Source organism: Pseudochaenichthys georgianus, chromosome 12, assembly GCF_902827115.2.
Source record: "Pseudochaenichthys georgianus chromosome 12, fPseGeo1.2, whole genome shotgun sequence".
Lineage (NCBI taxonomy): Eukaryota > Metazoa > Chordata > Actinopteri > Perciformes > Channichthyidae > Pseudochaenichthys > Pseudochaenichthys georgianus.
Window position 1 is genome coordinate 21610446 of NC_047514.1, and position 16012 is coordinate 21626457.

General features: G+C 39.2%; 2 protein-coding genes across 2 annotated transcripts; one reads left to right on the forward strand and one right to left on the reverse strand.

Annotated features, from left to right (window-relative positions):
* Nucleotides 1-2536: 2536 nt before the first annotated feature.
* ch25hl2 (cholesterol 25-hydroxylase like 2) lies at nucleotides 2537-3439 on the reverse strand. Its single transcript, XM_034096521.1, has one exon. The coding sequence runs from the start codon at nucleotides 3437-3439 to the stop codon at nucleotides 2537-2539; it is 903 nt and encodes a 300-aa protein (XP_033952412.1).
* A 4153-nt stretch (nucleotides 3440-7592) lies between these two features.
* Nucleotides 7593-14591, forward strand: s100z (S100 calcium binding protein Z). The gene is made up of 6 exons (XM_034096274.2): nucleotides 7593-7677; nucleotides 8354-8429; nucleotides 8874-8979; nucleotides 10293-10452; nucleotides 10548-10697; nucleotides 14117-14591. The coding sequence occupies exons 5-6, from the start codon at nucleotides 10557-10559 to the stop codon at nucleotides 14270-14272; spliced, it is 297 nt and encodes a 98-aa protein (XP_033952165.1). The 5' UTR covers nucleotides 7593-7677; nucleotides 8354-8429; nucleotides 8874-8979; nucleotides 10293-10452; nucleotides 10548-10556; the 3' UTR covers nucleotides 14273-14591.
* The last annotated feature ends 1421 nt before the right edge of the window (nucleotides 14592-16012 follow it).

The following is a 16012-nucleotide window of genomic DNA, read 5'->3' on the forward strand; positions in this document are numbered from 1 at the left end:
GGCCTTTGAACATGGATTTTCTTTGGACAATTGGCCACTACAACATGCATCATAAGGGCTGCACGGTTTTGGGAAAAAATCTAATTGCGATTTTTCTGACAAATATTGCGATTGCGATTCGAATTGCGATATTTATTTTTAAGAGACCCAACGGAAGTTTATTGTAAAATGCAGCCATAACTCCGGCTAGGAAGGTCGTATCAACATACTCCCGTCTCTAGCACCCCCGCATCCCGAGCTACGAGTGAAAGAACTAAACTTACATGAAACTTCCGTTGGGTTGCTTTAAAGTCAAGCTTCAGTTAAAGATTCACCCTTTTAGATGTAGAACATGTGATGGAGCATTACTAACCTGACTCAGATGGTTTGTTTCACCAAACTATCTAGGAAAGCTCCATTGGAAGCCATTTGGAAAGGGCAGGCACTTTCAAAAGCACTTGGCAGGTGATTGGATCAATCTGTCTATCACCTTCTATCATGGGCCATTTCTGATTGATTAACAATGGCTGGTACATGTGGAGCACAGCACTTCTGATTGGTGTGGATGACTGACACACAAGAAGAAGAAAAAAAAAAAAGTGTAAAAAAAAAAAAAGTTAAAAGAAATCGCAGGCTTTCCGATTTGATAATCTCATCATCTCGAATCGCGATTTCAATTTAAAATCGATTAATCGTTCAGCCCTGTATCATATATGTCCTTATCTGAGTCAGCAGAGCCGTATCTGGCTGTGCAACACTCACAGTGTCACATAGGCCTACTGTATGCAGAAGTATTATTTTAAGCAACACATTAAGTTGACGAAACACTCGAGTCAAATGTAATTAAAGTCAGATCCACTCGTGTCTTGGACGGGGCAGTGATATCATAAAACTGTTAATGTATGCATTCAAACACTTGTTCTTTTACCAGCTGTATTCACCTTGCAGGTGCAACTATGTGGCTTTTATCCTGGATAAAGTGTTTAAGTCATGGATGTTTAAACTTCTTCATATGTCTAATATTATCGTTGACTTTTCATTCAGGAAGTATGATGCTGCGCTGTCAGTACGCTTCTCCATGTTTGTGATTGGTCGAATGCTCCAAATACCACCCCTTTCATGTGAACGCGCACCTAACCAGATAGGACACAGCTGGCTTGGGCGATCCACTTGATAACCCGCGTCGGACCGTTTAGCGAGAGCGCGTATGTTTTGGATTAAGTCAACCGGCTAACTCAAAACATATCCAGGTTAGGTTGAACCAGCTTCGTAGTACAGGCCCCTGTTGTGACAGATCCTTGTAAACCAGAAACACGTCAAACCAGTTCTGTCTGCAAGTGTTGTGACTTTGGGTGACTGGAAACAAAGAGAAAAGAGTCAGTGTGGGAATAGGTCATCACAACAGAGATAGGAACCACACACCACATTTCCTGTGTGTTATCATTCGATATGTTTCTGCCCCAAGATAAACATGTGTAACTGTTGTTCAAATACAGATGAATCTGTCAAAACAGGTGTTGCTGCTGTGTTTGCCTGATTGGGGCTGATTCATGTGGGGAGGAAATGGGACCTCTGCTGGTTTGTTTGTGGGAATGCAAGTCATACCACATCTATATGGAACCTTTTTCTCGCACATTTCATCTGCAAAGCTTAGAAAATAAATCAGGATATTTAATTATTTAGTAAGACTAATAAATAAAATAATGTTTAAACATTTAAAAACCGGGTGGATAAAGATAAACTAAAACCAAACCACACTTTTCTACAAAGGTAAAGTAGTCAGTTAGTTTACAATTATTTTCTTAGCCACAATCCTTTTGCATTTATATTTAATCAAACATCTGAAATCAACTTAAACATCTCTTTATTCTCATATAAACTTCGATTGATCCAATTCAGTAAGATACAGTATATAAAAGAAAAACTGCATCGGACACAAAGGCATTATTGCAACTTTATTGGTCATTGTTGTATCACAAAGCTATTGTCTTTTGGGGGGATTTCTTATTTGAACTCTTCCAGTTTTGTATCAAAGACAGTCACGGATTAGCATTGCATTCACACATCATAGCTAAAAGGCTGCTATTCATTCATGTGAGTGAGAGGGTCAGTGCAGAGGAGGGGGACAGGGTACGAGCTAACGTGTTTAATCATTCAGACGGATCACACTATCTAACATCAGCGAATCCTAGATAAGGGCTCAACACATGTTAGTCATGTCTGGAAACTGACCTGAGAATGCCATAATATTACAACACATTAACATAAATGGGACATCACTATGAATGAGAGATACATGTGCAACAGTATAGACAAAACAGATATAAAAGATAATCCTTACCAACAGTTTACCATAGAGTCAAATATTGACCTGATAAAAGATTCTAAACTGAGAAAAATTATCCTAGTTCAGTGGAAAAATACAGTGAGTCAATATGATGATATCAAAAAGACAGGAAAGGAAAACAGGTAAAGAGGTAAACTGGTTTGAAAAATCAACTGTGAAGTAAGATAAGGTACAAGAGAGGCAGTGAAAAAGCTCAGAGTCATTGAGAGATTACTTGAAGCGCTTTAGTTTTATCTCCCTTTCATCTCGACTTGCTCCCCTGGAGCGGATGGGGGGAGTTGGAGGGGTGTCGGTGCCTCCCAGCCAGTCCCAGTGAGAGAAGAACGGGGCGAAGTGAGTGCTGGGCCGCCGGTGGTGAGCATCATGCTTGGGTGCGCCGCCCCAGAGGCCAAAGGGCACCACGTTATTCATGGACCAGGGGAAGTCGTAGCCGCAGTGGTCCTCGGTGGAGATGTAGATGTTGAGGACCATGAAGCCCCATGTTGTGAGGCAGTGGCACTGCAGCAGGAGGGGGTCAATTGTGGTCCAAAACCCCACGCTGAACAGCTCCCAGCCGGACATGTACTGTGTGACGAGGCTGAAGGGCTGGTGGTAGCGGTGGTGCACGGCGTGGAACATGTGGTACAACCATGGAACCCGGTGGTGCAGGAGGTGCCACAGGTAATACTGGGAGTCAAAGACAATCATGCAGGCAAAGATGCCCAGGAAGAAGCTGCAGAGAGTGGGGGCCTCGCAGGGCAACGGGACGGGGGGTCTCCACAGCCACTGGGCAACAGCAGCGGGGAAGATGTAGAGCAGATGGTTGTAGATGGTGACACCCAGAGTTGTCCAGATGTCAGGCCAGGTGACCGGGGTGTCCGGGTGGAGCCTGTAGCGGTTGATGCATGGCCAGGTGGGGGCCAGCAGGTCAAGCATGGTGTAAAGGCTAACCACCAGGAAGTAAGTGGTGATGGAGAGGACCACGGGGAACAGAGGGCTGGCCAGGAGATCGCAGTGGTTCTGTTGGAGGTAGTCCCACGCAGGCTGCAGGAACACACCATTGGACTGCCAGCTTGTCCCGTTGTCCTCATCTGACACACAGGATAAGGTTCTGAGTAACCTACCTGTGCTCATCACTAACCCGTCTTTCAATTCCAAAATAAAAGAATGATCCAATCAGCTTCCTCGGATAGTTTAGCTGTGCCAAATGGGACTTGCGGACTTTCTTAGCCTCTTATATGTTCAAGCCCAACCTCCGCTCCCCCCAAACTCCCCGTTTCTTAAAAGAAGGCGCTCTTTAAAGACCCTTTTTCATGGGCACAAAGACCCCAGCCAGGACTCAGGAGCGGGGCCACAGCAGCTCTCATTTCTGTCCCAGATCCTGGAGAGAGGGCTTCCGTTTACTTGTGATGTTGATTATGATGGCTTGGTCACGTAGAAGTATCGGAGTTGTGTATTTGATGAGATGTTATAATGAACTAAATTAATACATCACACATTAAACACTAAGTTACATAGTCTCAGCTGCATGTAGAAAAGCAGCCTGTTAATGTTTATGTCTCTATCATCCTCATATTAAAAACACACGCACGCTCACGCACGTACATGCATACACTTAGAGTCAGAACATGTGCCCAAAAGAGTAATTAATCATTAAGCTGTCAAAGGAGACATGAATTCAAAAGCACTTTGTTTCTGGTGGTGTATGGTGATTGGCTGACTGCTCAGTTTGAGTTTGTTTACAGAAATAATAACTAAACTGGCTTCTGTTTCTATGGTGTGACACAATCATTTTAAGAGAGCTGATAGCCATCTGCTTCTTATTTAGACATTCGTCATTTGTATTCTAAAATGGGCCATTCTGTATAATGAGTCATATTAATTGTTCTCATACACTGTAGCATTGCTACTTTTACATAATGGACAGTATACATAACAATGTGAGTGCTTTTTCCAACACTTATGAATAAACAGAAATTGAACTTATGACTAGTATACTAAAATAATGAATCTTTTTATTGTACAGTTTAATTAGTGCAATGATGCAAAATATTGAAAGATTTTCAAACGGTTCTCAGAAAACAATAAAATACAATAAAACATTTCAGAAAACAATTTCACCACAATAGGGCATTTTAAAGCTATTCTGGAGCTGGCAGTGATAATAAGCTAATTTCATCAGCAGATTGAGATTTGCTTTATAGGAAAGGTAAATGTCCATTTGTCCATAATGCCATGAATACAAAACAGACACAAAAGTTGAGAACTACATTTAATCATGATAAATACAATTGCATCATTGCCTGCTTGTTGCAATATACGTTGTTCACAGAGAGGAGCATTCAAAGTCTGTGTGGACATTAGTCACAGACTTATAACTGAAAGGTATTTTAGAGACAGGATACAAAAGTAGTGTGTGCAGTTACAACAGTGTGGGAACACAAACTGTATGACCAGCACACTTTCTGATGCCACTGATCAGCCAATAGAGGGCAGTACAAATCCATTCTTCACCAAAGACACAGCGACACATGACACATGAGAAGAAATGCAACTGGATTTGAAAATAGTTTTACCAGTCTTACTCTAAAGACAAGGTATAGAACCCAACATTCTGTTCACTGAGGACATTTCTTCCTCTTTTTCACAGCCACTATGCTGGTTACAATATGTAACCAATCAATAACATATTTGAAGAGTCAAAATGCAAAAGGCCTATGAGATTACAGAGGTCACTGATTAATTGACAACATAGTGAGATCTGCTTCAGGCTCAAAGTCAAATTAAACCCAGAGGACAAACTGTCAAAGTCACAGTCCAAAATCATGTATAAAAACTGGCCACTGACTTATTGACTCCTAAGATACAAAAGTATTGACCATTTTTAAAACCGAGTACGGCTGTTTGCACATTGTCAAAAACAATAAGAAGAAGTTGCTTTTATGCCTGTTTGAGTCGATAAAGACGATCACAAAGCTACTTTTGGTTTTGTGTTACCACCTACCAGACAGTTGTTGGTAGAGAAAATGAGAAGTGGAACTCTCACATCACTAACATGTAGTACTTGGTGTCTGAGGGGACAATGACAATGTGTGAGAGCGTCCTCCATTCGATCCCGAGGGAGAACACACATCCGGAGACCTGCTACCACCATCTACAAATATCACCTCACTTTCTGGCTGCTTGCTTGACTGGCTTGTATGGTTTGTTATTAAAAACACAATGCTCTGTACTGAAGAGTAATCACATTCAGTGTATATTGCCCTTTTTGTTTTTACAAACATGAAAGCAATACATTAAACATAAAATGAAAAAGACACGGATCCTAATACAACACATCCAACTATTATAAAAAAGAAAAAAGGCCTTTATCACACAATATTCATATTTATTTAAAAAAGATAAGTCAAACTGGTTCAGACAGTGAGAACACTTCCTGCAGCTGTTTATACTGATCATGACAGGGTGGGAGTCACAGTAAGTTAACATTTAAATATATATATTAATTGTTCATAAACCGAGTAAAAAAACTAAATAATAAAGTTATTTTACTTATAGAGCTTGATTCAACTCCATGACAACAACAATCATACCTTAAGTGTCTTTTACCTGCATTATTTAGTGGGAATGCTGATACAGCATTCCAACTATCTGTTCTTCTACGCACACATTCTTTATTATTATTATTCCGCCGGGTTTTTTGCGCCTCTTCTGCTCCCACATTCCACATCGCAGAAACTCCGTTCAAACATCAAAACATTCAGCTCGATCGGGAATCAATGGCTATTACTTTTCTCATTCATAACTTTCATAATTCCAGAGATATATCCCATAATTCATCACATTTTTAACATGGAAGTCAATGGAGAAACTCTTCAGACTTCAACAATCTTCATGCGACTTCAACTCCTAACTGCTCCTTCTTCAACTGCTAACTGTTCCTTCATACTTTCACTCAGAAACCTCATTCCAACTTTAAAATGTTACACATCTTGTGTGATGGAACACGTTGATGTCATAACTCCAACTGACGCCAGAAAACATCACATGATGGTTAACACTGTGGCCCTGAACAGCTCTACATCAAATCTGATGTTACGTAATGTGGTGTTACCATGGCAACGCATCCCTCGCCATAAAACACGATGTCGCTGTAACTCCAATGGACGCACGGTCCAATCGTCCCCCACTCTTCACTTGTATATCACCGGTCCAGGCCTCAACGGCTCTATGCCAAATCTGAGATCTAACCATATGCCGTTTCCATGGAAACGCATCCCTCGCCTTAAAACACGATGTTGTCGTGATACCTATGCAAATAATCTAAAACAGCACCAGACTTCAGATGATGGTTAATGGTCTGGCCCTCAACAGCTCTATGTCAATTATGGGGTGTCATCATATGCCGTTTCCATGGAAACGGCATTCCATCCCTCGCCATGAAACACGATGTTGTCGTAACTGATAAGAAAATGGTCAAAAAGTGCAAAAACTTCACATGTGTGCTAACAGTCCAGCCGTGAAGACATCTACGGGACAGTTTTTAGATTTCTTCAAATGCTGTTGCCATGGCAACACAATGCTCGCCATGAAACACGGTTTTCTCATAACTTCTGTGAAAATGCTCCAAACAGCCCAAAACTTCACAGGTTTGGTAACGATGCAGCCATCAACATATCTAAGCATATTATGGGGTGTCATCATCAAATACCGTTGCCATGGCGCCATCAAGTTAGTTCAATAGTTTGCAGTTCAAATATTCTGCTGCTTTTCCAAGCTTTTTTACTTTCTTTTCTTCTCTTATCACACATTCAAGCCCCCAGTGTTCATGTATCATTTCAATCTAAATTCTTCACTTTCTTCTTACACATTACATTTCAGCATAGCAGTTCAGCATCAGCTTTTCAGCATAAAGCATTCCCACTAGCAATATCTTCAGGAATTGCATTATCTAGTTGTTTAACTATTGTGCAAGAGATGGATATGGAGCCATGGACAGAGAAACAGAGTTGTGGAAATGGCTCTGCCTCAATTATTTCAGTATACTTCTGTTATAAGGCTATTTGAAGCTGTGTGACAGCATGTGTGAACATCACTTTAGGTATGAAAGGAACAGGAACCGGTGCAGGTCAACACAGAGCCTGCAGTCAGCACAGCAGAGGAGTGTATGAGAACCTGAGAATAGAGAGTCAGTCTGAGACCTGCTGCAGGTTTGATCTCACACAGTGAAAAAAAGTGTCTCCCCTGTCCTCTCCTGCAGGGGGTGTGTGCACCTGATGTGGTGGCACCTGGCACTGCTGGCCTTCACCAAGCTTTTAAATATCAGCCACCTGCTGTTGTCTCTCTACTGGGCTCCACATCTCCAGTTTTAGGTTTGATACTCACTCTTCTTCCCGTTCTACACCTTTCATGGGATACATTTGTTTTGTTTTAACAGGCAGTACTCAGGACGTTTGTAGCTTTGAGCTAAATGCTAACAGTAGCACGCTAATATGCTAATGTTTAATAGGTGGAATGTTTACCATGCTCACCATCTTATTTTGGTGTGTTAGCATGCTAGCATTGGCTAATTAGCAGTAAACAAAAAGTGGAGATATTGCTATTTGGCATGGCATTATTAGTTTCAGGTACTTGGTGATAAGCTAATAAACCAGTAGCCTATAGGAAAAGTACAACTTTTGAACAGGTTATTAAAAGTTAGATCATCACCAAAGTGAATTATATATAGGCCTAATGAACGTCCATATTAAATTATGTAGTAACTGTTGAGATATAGAAACAAAGTGCAAAAATGTCACTTAAAACTAAAAGGGTCACCTATTGTACTAACAAGTATGTAAGAATGGTGGCCTAAAAGGCAAAGACAGAAGTGCAGAAAGTTAACAGTTTAGTCATTTGATTAACTTTTACAATCTTCGTTAAAAATTCTAAAATGTAGTTAGCTATTACTGAATACAAATGTATTCATTATAAATGTGTTGCTTGTCTTATTGCAGCAGGAAAAGGCTTAGGTGCAAACTAAATAAATATGGTCTATTGTTTTTGCAGTGACATTGAAGATGCTGCAGAGGACCTGAGGGTCCACGAGGGGACAGGAAATTATGCTCCATGATCATCTTTCAAGGTAGGAGGCAAGCGTTTCGTCACCTTGAAGATCTCTAGGACGGCTTTACAATGCATATTTTTCAAAAGACACAGGCTCCCACATGCAAAACAAATTAGTTTTCTCTCAAAATATTGAAATGAAATGAATGTAGAAAGGAGTCTTGTGTTTTATGTATACCGTTTGAGGGTAGACATACTCAGATTAATATTATAAACATGTCTTTCATTTAACTGAGACTCACCTGCGATAATATTTGTTTAGAAACTATAAACTGCTGGTGAATTGCACATTTTTTGCTATTGTCTTAGTTGGGAATTATTGTTTTAAAATGATTTGAAAGCCTTTCAGTGTTGGATGTGGTGTTTTAATGGATGACTTTCCTTCCAACAGTCACTATTAGCTGCTGTGATGGGAAAATGTTTCATCATCTTAATAAATGGAAACCTATCTTTTCCTTTGCAGTGGCTGCAAGTGGAAGAAAAGCTTTGGTGACACCTGATAACTAATGTCCCTCAGGAGTAGTCTTCGGGGGCTGAGGGCTGATCGGAGTGTTATTTTCCACTGGCAGGTATGACTCAGTGATGGAGGAGGGACTATGTGTGTGAGAGCGACCGTAGGACACAGAACGACCAAGGATGCCGTTGCTAAAAATAATCCGTACAATGGAAACATGAGGAGTTTGAGTCGTACAATGGGAATGAGAGAATGGTGGCTTGCTGGCAAGCAATGCAAGTCACTACGAGTTATATTTATTTTACTGATATGAAGTGAAACCAAGTCTGCCTAAGAAGAAAACACAAAAGACTCTTTGTCGGGTAAAGTACACACAACTCAAAATCAATGGACTATAGATGTGGCCATTAGGAAACATGTCTTCTAGAAATGAACTTTTGTAACTAATTTGCATCATGTGCAATAAGTTTTATGAGAAACACAAATAATTTTTGAGGAACATGATGTCTAGTGACAACAGATTTTATTTTCACTTAGAAAACACAGTAGCTGATTGCTTATCTGGCGTAGATTTTTCCTTATTGAGTTCAACGGTTGTTATCTTTGGTCCTTTCCTTTTGGTCATTTTGTGTAGTAATGTTTACATTTTTTGCAGTCTGGTTAAAATACAAAAAAAAGAGATTTGATGCATGAGAAACAATGCGTTTCCAAATGTACGTATAATAAGAGATTTACCTGAAATAACATTATTTCCCAAACCAAGTTTATTTGTTGCATACACCTTATCACACACTCTTTGGCATCAAGGTCCTTGATGTTTTACGACAACCATCGGCCAGACCACCACCTTTTATAAAAAATAAATAGTTGGGCAAGGGATGCTAACAATTCCCTTCCTTATTTGTCTTTACTATTCCCTAAAGCGGAAATAGTAAAAATGCATTGTGTTGACATTTATAGTACACTAAAATATCCCCATATCTCAGTGTGACTCTTCACATCGTTGTACTGATTTATCACTGCAATATCAAATAAAATGCATTTTAATTCAAGCTACTTTCCCACACTGTAGATAAGGCTATTGGATGACTGATTTAAATTCCTAATTTACATTTATTTCAATTCATATATTTCCCCAGTGTTGGTTCCCATTAACCATTCCTGAAGATGACACATATCAGGCCAGGCATGGAATCATTAAAAGATGTGTGTAAATGTGCTTCTAGCATTGTTACGAACACATAAAACAATCTTCCTTAAGGATGAATATACGTAGATCTCTTAACACATCCTCCTTTGAGGAAGTACTGCTGGAGTGACTTCAGGGATGTAAGGGATGCAGACAGGTGTGAAAGCCGTTGCATTGCCGATGAACTCCCACGGGGTTTCAGGGTTACACTGGTACAGGCTTTGTTTTTCACTTAACAGATTTATACCTGGAAAAAAACACAGTTACCATGGGCGTCTCACCTGTGGAATTAATTATCGGTGCAAAGATAGGGGAAGGCTCTCTAAGCTTCGGCTCATTTCCTCATAAACAAGCTCCGCTGCAACGTCTCTCATCTCATCTGTTCAGGACTCTAACCAGGTAAGGACACCTCTCACATGGACATTTTTGTTTCTTACTCTATTGAAGTATTAGTTTATTATATTATTTAAAATCGATGACATTTTCATTGTCAGGAAGCTGCAATGCCGAGCCAGCTGGAGGGTGCAATGGATGCACTGATAACGGTTTTCTACAACTACTCCGGAAACGATGGAGACAGATATAAGCTCAACAAGGGAGAGTTGAAGGAGCTCCTCAACTGCGAGCTCACCGACTTCCTCACGGTTAGTGGACATTTCAACATCTATAAGGAAGTTGATTTCATTTATTGTTTATTTAAATACAATTAGTTTAAAAAAGGGATACGCTTATAACCTACAAGTACTAAATAATAGCTTGGGAGGATCCTTTAAAAAATAAATAATGGTAGAAGTTAGTTGTAGGCCTTTTGCTCTGCCCATGTCATTATCTTTTTTGCTTTACAAAAATGAAACAAGGGAAGTAAAAGAGCTTCATTACATGTCAGATGACAACAAAAATGCAGTTATTAGCTGTTATTTAAACTGGCTGAATTATTTGAATAATACTGCGTTAAGCATTTTGCTCATGTTTGCTAATATATTTATTCTAATTAGCAACTTGGTGACTTTAATTATGTTGATTTTTCCAAAAAATAAGCACATTAATTCCTTGTGCATGTTTAAATAGTAGGGTTAATCATGATGATACCTTTTTTTTAGTGTGGGAGTGCTTTCTTGACAAATACTTGCTGTAAGTTACTCTCACATACAATGCCATAGTCGTATTGGAACTAAAGAGAAACATAACAAAGTTTTAGCATAAAGCTTCAGTCAGAGCAGACCCAACGTCATGGGCGGGCCCCACTGTTTAAATCAGGGCTGAATACAACATTTTAATTATTTTATTATTATGTTCAGTGGCGGCACCAGGGTATGGCTGGGGTAGGCTACAGCCGTACCAAGAAATGGCTTAGCCCCACCATGAAAAATGATGTTAAAGTAAGCAAAATAAAGCCCGCCAACTCGCGTGGAGTTAATTGTACAGACAGCAGTTAGTAAGATTGATTTCAGCAGTCACTTGTCTGGAAATACCGAAGACGAGAAACGGTTTTGAAAACTTTTGTCAGGTAGTGATCGTCTTCTCAATAGAACATCTTTGATAATGTCTTCTGGCCAATCAGAATCAAGATAACGGCGTGGTGTTGTTGCAGGAAGTCCCGACGGAGAATACTTTTGCTGTAGTACATCTCTATACATCGATACAACATTACGTGTTGATAGAAATCAACACGTAATGAAATAAGACCCCTCGGTTTGATGATTGATAGGTGTGTGGGCTGTCTTTCATTTTGACACACAGAACAATGGGGGCTATCAACCCTTATCCACAATGTAAAGTAATTCACAGCCTCTTCCCTCTTCTCTCAGTGAGGAGCAGCAGGTTCAGCTTTCAGAACAAAGTAACAGAAAACTAAAATGGCATTCATTTTTTAAAATATGTTGTGTAGTAATAGATTTATTTATTTTTCTTCTCAAGAGAGTACCAGAATGTGTATTTTATGTTAGTATTTCAAAAGATCTCCTGGGGGACAATCCCCCCAGACCCGCGGGGCTGCAGGGGTTGGGTTTTCAGCATGTCAACTCTTTCTCCTGTGGGGAAATTGCAGGATTGGCACAGCCTTACAAATGTGCCACAAAACCAACCATATAATAAGACCGGCAACAGCCTAAACCCCTCTGTTTCCGTAACATGATTTATACAGCATGTATTGCAGTGTTAAAGGACACGTGACTCCAGATTCATTCAGACATTTAGCCTATCCCCAGGAACGTCATCTCATTGGAAGTGTGTTGGATCACCAAAGTGGGGCCTTTACATCTCCTTAATTTCCTCCGTGGATCTGTTGTGTAGTGACCAATGGACGATGCTTGGCTGTTGCTGACTCGCTTTAAAGTTAAATGAAATAACCATGTTTTGTGAGGTTTACAGAGGAGCATTGTGACCTTGTCTCAGGAAATTGTTTTCTCATTGATTGCTATCCTGCTGTCAGAGTAACACTGCTGCTGGCTCTCACGTCATAGCAGCGTGCGAAATAAAGGATGTGCAGCGGGAGATAGATGAGGTCATTTCAGATAAGCCCCGGCCCCTGGGTCCGTGTGATAGCCGCCTGTACCAGATTTCACATGATTGAGACCAACACAAAGCGGACGAGGCCTGAGAGTCAAACCGCCGATGTCTTCAGATAGATTTTTTTATTTCCACTTCTGTTCCTCCCTCATGCGGTTGGGGAGCCTCAGGTGCTCACACATCAACATCAGTGGCTCGTATCGCCTCCAAATATAGACACCGCCGTGACGTCACCACCACATCCCCTCGGGCTGCATTCCCCCCTGAGTGCAGCCAAACATTTGAACTCAGTTTCCTCCGACAGAAAACACTGACACTCCCACACCAAGGCTGGATGCATCACTGTATATTTATTAGTTTAGAAATGACTGGGTGTCTTTAAAAAGATGCTCCCATGGCAGGCTATTTGACTTTTTCAATAATTTGTTATCATTATTTCAATTTGAGTTTAGATCAAGTTGGCTCTCGGTTCAGGACTGGTATCTTTAATATCATTTCATTAAATTGTACAACTATTGTTTGTATTCATTCAAATATTTAATATTAAAGAATTTGTCCAACTTTCTTTTATTTATCAAGTGTCTCTCTTAAAAGATGATAATAAACATGTTTTTTTACCATTTTGTTGAAAAATGTCCACAAGGCTAAATGGAAATGAGATATTTTCGACAGAGCAACATAGATGAAATTTAATTAATTTTGTATTCTATATATATTGGAATATACTGTATAAGTATACACATTATATATATATATATATATATATATATATAACAATCTGAAACAGTCAATCTTCTTATAGTTGTCCAAAATGTGTTTTGATCTAGGCTATTTTTATTTTTATATTTATTATTTTACTTAAGGAGAAAGCATGAAATTCAACTTTTAAAAAAAAGTAAATAACTGAAAAATATAGATTTTGTTATGAATTCCTGATAGGAATCTTTTGATAAGAAGTGTAGAATATTGTTTAGCATTTTTTTCTCATTTCACCTTAACTCAAACAGCTTTCTAATTGATCTTTGAGTATTTGTGACTGTTAGAAATGAAATAAATAACTCCCATGAGGGTTTGCCCTTAGTGTAGACTGTATTTTAATTTGAACCTTTGCCACAACATGTTACTTAAGTGAGTTAAACGGCGTAAAGATCACCAGTGCCTTGGAGGTTTAGAGGGTGTAAGAGGAAAGCCATGTCTTGTTTCTCAATCCTGGAGGAAATGAGCAAAAGCAATACATTTCGTGGAGTGTGATGAGCGGCAGCTCAGGGCTCAGTTAGCAGCGACATCACTCTGCTCTCTGCTGGACACGCATGGACGCTTCTGCCTCCAGGCAACATGACGCTCCAATAACTATCCAATAACTACAGGGGTGTAACTTAACATGGAAATACTGATACTTCCTATATTATGACCCAAAATGGCTAGAACAGTGATCTGAAGTGTTAATACGATTAGTGACAAGTCCTATTTTACAGGGGAATAATAGAAACACTACGAGCCACAAAACCGATTCTTTGGTTGGGCTAATATTTTCTTTTAATTTTCTATTCTCCAGTCTCAGAAGGATCCGATGCTGGTGGAGAAAATCATGAATGACCTGGACTCTAACAAAGACAACGAGGTGGATTTCAATGAGTTTGTGGTGTTGGTGGCCGCTCTGACTGTTGCCTGCAACGACTTCTTCCAAGAGCAGCAGAAGAAAAAGAAGTAGACGTCTACAGAAAGAATCCGCTACCTGTAAATCTTGTCAATGTCGTGCAATTAAAAACAGAACAGTAAATGTCCCGTCAGTTGAATAAGTTCTATTAGGATACCCCAAGCATGTAGCATTGTGAATGTAATGCTTAGGAAATAGACACTCTACCCCAAAGTCACAATGTTGGTACCAAATTCAGCCTGGAGCTGTTAAATAACGACTTAGATGGGATAGATGTATAGATCTTAGATGGGAAATATGTGCATTTTAAAACCTAAAAGCTGCAATAAATGCAGGATGTGTATTATCCCATGTCTCAAGAATCACTGGTCTCAATGCAGAGCTTCTTCTGATCAAAATTAAAGTAGTGTTTATATTAGCGTTATCTTTGTTACTTGGAAATAAAAAAGGAAAATGAATATGGTGTCATTGTATTTTTAAAATAATTGTCGTCTCTCCTAGTTTTGTCTTGACGGTAAAAGAACGTCCAGGTCATTACTGACGATTCATTGAATGGCATTAACCTTTAAAAGTCATCTTTGTCATCTATAAAATGTGTCTTTAAACCTTTGTCATCATTTTTTATTCGTCCCTGTTCTAATATAAATGTCAAAAGTTAAATACTCCACACTTGTCCTTGGAGGCGTTTTCACAGCCAGATGGTGCATTTAAGAGGAGATATTTGTGTCCCTTGTCCGTCTTGCTGTCAGTCTGAGTTCCCTGAGGAGGGACACGCTTTCCCTCATGTTAGGTCATTAAAACATGCACAGCATCTCGGTGGATAGGCCAACTGTTGTGTTTACGTTTTCAGATGTTCAGTCTGTAATGTTTATAGCTTCAAAATGGTGTTTTGTTAGTTCTTTCCTTAGATATACTGATATTTTAGAAGATTTCTTTGGAAAACTTTAAAGTTCTGAGTCAGTCTTTCCAAATAACAACTTACAGTGTGTGACAAAATAATGTATTATAATAAAATCTTTACTTGAGTAGAAGTGCTAATACCACACTGTAAAAATACTCAATTTCAATTAAAAGTACTGCATCGAGAATGGTAAAAGTATTTAAGTACGATTAGGAAAATGAACGTGTGTAAAAATACCAATTGCAGAAAAAACTTTTAAAATATTCTAAAGCAGCATGTCTTCACATTTAAGAAGATAGAAATGTGAAATATGTTTCAACAAAAAACTTCTTGCTGCCAATAAATTATTAGTTAACCGACTCGTGGTTTTAGTTACTTTGATATAATGTTGGATGGTTTGATCAAGATAAAAAATAGTCATATTTTATACGTTTTTCCAAAGCATTGTGTGTCAAAATCTGAGTTTATAAAGCAACTAGTAAATACATCTTTAAAAGTGCAGTAAAAGTACAAAATTGTCTAAACTAGTTTAAAGTAAAGATGGACCTTTATTGATCCCCCGAGGGGAAATTCAGTTTTCCACTAAGTTGTTTTGTATACATGCACATGCTTCTTATAATATGGTACATGCACACACAGTTGTGTTTTGTGTGCACACATGCACATACAGATACAAATACACACAGTTATATATTCACACATGCACATGCACAAAGTAGTATAAAATGAATACTTGGGTAGAGTACAAGTTTCTCAAATGTGTATTCAAGCTCAGTACTTGAATAAATGTACTTTCATAAGACTCAAGATCAACTGATGGGACATCTCCTAAAACAGGATGTTCTGGTAAAACAAAACTGATAAAAGCATCTGATTTGGGTGGGGTATTGTGT